Source organism: Nicotiana tomentosiformis, chromosome 6, assembly GCF_000390325.3.
Source record: "Nicotiana tomentosiformis chromosome 6, ASM39032v3, whole genome shotgun sequence".
NCBI classification, from domain to species: domain Eukaryota; kingdom Viridiplantae; phylum Streptophyta; class Magnoliopsida; order Solanales; family Solanaceae; genus Nicotiana; species Nicotiana tomentosiformis.
Window position 1 is genome coordinate 129,335,461 of NC_090817.1, and position 4,738 is coordinate 129,340,198.

The 4,738-nt window shown below is 39.3% G+C and overlaps 2 protein-coding genes across 2 annotated transcripts; both read left to right on the top strand.

Annotated features, from left to right (window-relative positions):
- Positions 1-282: 282 nt before the first annotated feature.
- LOC104114028 (uncharacterized) lies at positions 283-1,410 on the top strand. Its single transcript, XM_009624368.1, has one exon. It carries the CDS (start codon positions 283-285, stop codon positions 1,408-1,410), a length of 1,128 nt encoding a protein of 375 aa, XP_009622663.1.
- Positions 1,411-1,611: 201 nt separating this feature from the next.
- LOC138894763 (uncharacterized) lies at positions 1,612-2,581 on the top strand. Its single transcript, XM_070179489.1, has 3 exons — positions 1,612-1,654; positions 1,737-1,892; positions 2,187-2,581. The coding sequence occupies exons 1-3, from the start codon at positions 1,612-1,614 to the stop codon at positions 2,579-2,581; spliced, it is 594 nt and encodes a 197-aa protein (XP_070035590.1).
- The last annotated feature ends 2,157 nt before the right edge of the window (positions 2,582-4,738 follow it).

Consider the following 4,738-nt stretch of genomic DNA (forward strand, 5'->3'; position numbering starts at 1 on the left):
GGACACCACTTGCAAGACTTAGGAATGGTATTCGAACGACTCCGTAGATATCAACTTAGAATGAACCCATTGAAATGTGCCTTTGGAGTTACTTCTGGAAAGTTCCTTGGCTTCATTGTTCGACATCGAGGGATTGAGATAGATCAAGCCAAAGTCGATGCAATCTTGAAGATGCCCGAGCCCAGAAATATACATGAACTGAAAAGTCTACAAGTAAAATTGGCGTACCTTAGAAGATTCATCTCAAATCTAGAAAGGAAGTGACAGCCTTTTAGCCGTCTCATGAAGAAGGGTGTACCTTTTGAATGGGACCAAGCTTGTAGCAATGCATTTCAAAGCATCAAATCCTACTTGATGAAATCTTCGGTTCTTACAGACCCTATACCAGGAAAGCCATTAATTCTATATATTACAGCCCAAGAAAGGTCAGTTGGAGCCCTTTTGGCCCAAGAAAATGGTGAAAGCAAAGAAAATTCTCTCTACTACTTGAGTAGGATGATGACCCCAAATGCGCTAAAGTATTCTCCGATCGAAAAGTTGTGTCTGGCATTGGTTTTCGCAATTCAAAAGTTGAAGCACTACTTTCAAGCTCATGCCATCCGTCTCGTTTCAAGGGCGAACCCGATCAAGTTTGTTATGTCAAAACCCGTCCTCAATGATCGATTAGCAAGGTGGTACCTCCAATTTAAACAATTCGAGATTGTGTACATCCCACAAAAAGCTATGAAAGGACAAGCTTTGGCAAATTTCTTGGCAAATCATCCAATACCTGATGATTGGGAGTTGACTGATGAACTACCTGATGAGGATGCAATGGTCATCGAAGTGCAACCACCATGGAAAATATATTTTGATGGTGCCGCACATCGTGAAGGAGCTGGTGCAGGTGTTGTGTTTGTCACTTCTCAAGGAGAAGTCTTGTCATATTCCTTCACCTTAACACAACATTGCACCAACAACATTGCAGAATATCAAGCACTCATACTTGGGCTTGAGATGGCCGTTGATATGAGAAAACTCCAATTACATATTTTTGGAGACTCTGAGTTAGTGATCAATCAATTGCTAGGTAGCTACGAGATCAAAAAGCCAGAATTACGTCCTTATCATGATTATGCACAGAAATTGATTAGATGGCTTGGCAATGTAACTCTTCAGCATGTGCCAAGGAAGGAAAATAAGAAAATTGACGCCTTAGCTTATCTAGCTTCGACATTGACTCTGTCCGGCCAAACACAAATCACTATCTGCCAAAAATGGATAGTACCACCAGATGAGAACGAGAATGAAGAAAGCAAGCTCGAGCGTTTGGTAGCCATCGTTGAAGATGAGAAGGTTGATTGGAGACAAACCATGATCGACTACTTATGTTATGGGATACTCCCAGAAGATCCAAGGAGAAAGACCTAAATTCATCGGCGTGCCCCTCGCTTCCTTTACTACAAGGACACTTTGTATCGAAGATCATTTGAGGGAGTTCTCTTGCGTTGTTTAGGGAAAGATGAAGCAACTCAAGCTATGCAAGAGGCATACTCTGGAGTTTGTGGATCACATCAATCTGGGCCGAAGCTCCACTTTCACATTAAGAGGATGGGTTACTACTAGCCGACAATGGTGAAAGATTGCTTAGATTATGCTCGAAGAAGGCTTTCCAGTTTCACGCAAATTTTATACACCAACCACCTGAAATGTACACCCTATTGTTGCATCTTGGCTATTTGACGCTTGGGGATTAGATGTTGTTGGACCACTTCCAAAATCTTCTGGAGGACATCTAGACATCTTGGCTGCAAATGATTACTTCTCAAAATGGGCTGAGGTGGTCGCTCTCAAGGAAGTGAAGAAAGAGAATGTCGAAAACTTCATTCGAGTGAACATCATATATCGTTTCGGTATTCCTAGTTATATAATAACAGATAATGGCAAATTGTTCGATAATAAATTGATGACCAAGATCTATGAACTTTTTGACTTCAAGCAACATAATTCGTCAATATATTATGCTGCTACAAATGGACTAGACTAAGCATTTAACAAGACACTTTGCAACTTGTTAAAGAAGGTTGTCTCCAAGTCTAAAAGAGATTGGCATGGCAGAATGGAAGAAGCTTTGTGGGCATATCGTACGACTCATCGCACGCCGACATAAGCAACTCCTTATTCTCTTGTTTATGGAGTCGAAGCAGTTCTTCCTCTTGAGCGTCAAATACCATCCTTGCGACTCGCTGTCCAAGAAGGTCTTATTGAAGAAGAAAACGCTTGTCTGCACCTTAAAGAACTAGAGTCCCTTGATGAAAAAAAGCTAGAAGCTCAACAAAGTCTTGAATGTTATCAAGCTCGTCTTTCTCGTGCTTTCAACAAAAAGATTCTCTTGAGGTCCTTCCAAGTTGGCGATCAAGTTCTTGCAGTAAGAAGACCTATTATCACCTCTCGCAAATCCGGGGGCAAATTCACTTCAAAATGGGATGGTCCATATGTTGTGCAAGAAGCCTATTCAAGTGGAGCTTACAAGTTAGTTGATGCAGATGGCATGAGAAATGGCCCTATCAATGGGAAATTTCTGAAAAGGTATTATCCTTAAAGAGGACACGCTCCTGGCCCGTATGAGCCTAAACTGCGAACAGCACCCACAAAAAAAAAGTCTGCTAGGTTGAAAACCCAAAAAGAGGCGGCCTAGGCAAAAGTTAAGACATAAAAAAAATTTAAAAAAATCGCTAGGTTGAAAACCTTGAAAGAGGCGGCCTAGGCTAAAAAGAAAAGGACCGCTAGGTTGAAAATCTCGAAAGAGGCGGCCTAGGCAAAAGTTAGGACATTAAAAAAAAGTCACTTATTTTGAACTACGTTATGACTTGATCCTCTTCACCGAGGTACGTAGGCAGCTTAGAATTTCATTCTAAGTTTAGTCACATGAGTAAAAAAAAATTACTTATTTTGAACTACGTAATGACTCGATCCTCTTCACTGAGGTACGTAAGCAGCTTAGAGTTTCATTCTAAGTTCAATCGCATAAGCTTAAAAAAATGTATTTCAACGTGACATGATCATCAAAATTCGAGTTGAGGCATCACGTTGATTGCTTAAATAGGCGCATATTACAGAAACAAAGAAGGCAATTTGTGTCAAGCCAAAATGGACATTTCATTGCTTCAATGCTACAAGGATCTGATGCATCATTATCAAGAGACTAAAAGGATGAAAATATTTGTACTTTGTCCTATACGAAGAATCTAAGTCATAAAAGCAATTGACGCGAAAGATTGTCGCTATCTTGTCTTGAATGCCTTTCCAAGTTCGCTTCATTTCTTCAAAACATGATGCTACCATAAAGCTTTGCGTAGTTGAATCCAATGTGAGTTGTTCCCCCATCATGTGGCCTAACTGTGAAATTTTAAATTTGGGTTCTGAAGGATCAAGCAATACATGATCTGGAACTTTTATTAATCCATAAGGTCTTATGCCGCAAAGACTTCTATATGCATGCGAATATGAAAGTTCACTGCAGTTGTGTCGACTTCGCAAATTTTCTATTGGTAGACCGAAAAAATTTCTTCCATGAAATTCATAGGTACTTCAGGTTTCTGAGTTTATTTTCTAACGGCATGGACGTATTGCAATTCCGACACTCCAAGCTCAAGATATGATATTTTTCACTAAAAGTACGCAAATCTGAAAGCTCACTGCGTTTGAGTCGACTTTGCGAATTTTTTGTTGACAGTCCGAAAGGATTTCTGTTATGAAATTTATATGAGTTTTAGATCTCCGAGTCTACTTTCTGACACTGCAAACGGATTGTAATTTTGATACTCCTAGCTGAAGATACAATTATTTTTGCCAAAAGTATGTAAATCTGAAAGTTCACTGCAGTTGAATCAATTTCGTGAATTTTCTGTTGACAGTATGAAAGGAGTTCTGTTGTGAAATTTATATTCATTTTATATCTCCGAGTCTACTTTCTGACATTACAAATGGATTGTAATTCCGATACTCCTAGCTCAAGATACAATTATTTTCGCCAAAGGTACACAAATCTGAAAGTTCACTGCAGTTAAGTCAATTTCACGAATTGTTTGTTGATAGCCCGAAAAGAGCTCTGCCATGAAATTCATAGGTATTTCAGATCTCTGAGTTTTCTTTCTAAAGGTACAAACGGATTATAATTCCGACACTCCTAGCTCAAGATATGACTTTCTTTAACAAGAGCGCTCGAAGTAACAAAGCCAACACACAAGACATGTGCTGAAATTTAAGAAAGAAATAATTGGGAGTAACAGAGGGAATCCAGGTCTCAAAGAGAGATATCACATACTAAAAATAAAGATGCTTTTATTGCTCCAAGAAATAAGTACTCCATTACATGATATTAGTTATATAAAAAAAAATTCGTAAGTCGAGAATCCTAAGCAAAAACAAAAAACTCTAAAATCATGAAAAAGGTTTGAAGCTAAGGATTTGTTGGCGGCTTGTCTCAACTGCCCATTTCAGGAGGGATAATTTCTCTGCTTCATCATTAGATAACGGATGATTGGCTTCAATGGTATAAATCTCTCCTTCGATAATGTCAATGTTCTCTTGACTTTTAGCCAACTTCACTTGTCGTTTATCCAAGAGCGCGACGATCTTCTTCTTTCTGGATGCCAAGGTAGCTAGTTGTTGTTGAACACTCGCAAGATTGGCTTGAAGTCTCTCTACAGACTCGTTCACCTTTTCATATTCCTGTTTTGCATCATCGAGGCGTCGT

Excerpts from the sequence above, each read along its gene's own strand:
- LOC104114028 (XM_009624368.1), top strand. The coding sequence starts at position 283 with ATGAAGAAGGGTGTACCTTTTGAATGGGACCAAGCTTGTAGCAATGCA.
- LOC138894763 (XM_070179489.1), top strand. The coding sequence starts at position 1,612 with ATGGTGAAAGATTGCTTAGATTATGCTCGAAGAAGGCTTTCCA. Across the intron at positions 1,655-1,736 it reads TGCTCGAAGAAGGCTTTCCA|ATGTTGTTGGACCACTTCCA; the intron begins GTTTCACGCAAA and ends CTTGGGGATTAG. Across the intron at positions 1,893-2,186 it reads GAACATCATATATCGTTTCG|TTCTTCCTCTTGAGCGTCAA; the intron begins GTATTCCTAGTT and ends GAGTCGAAGCAG.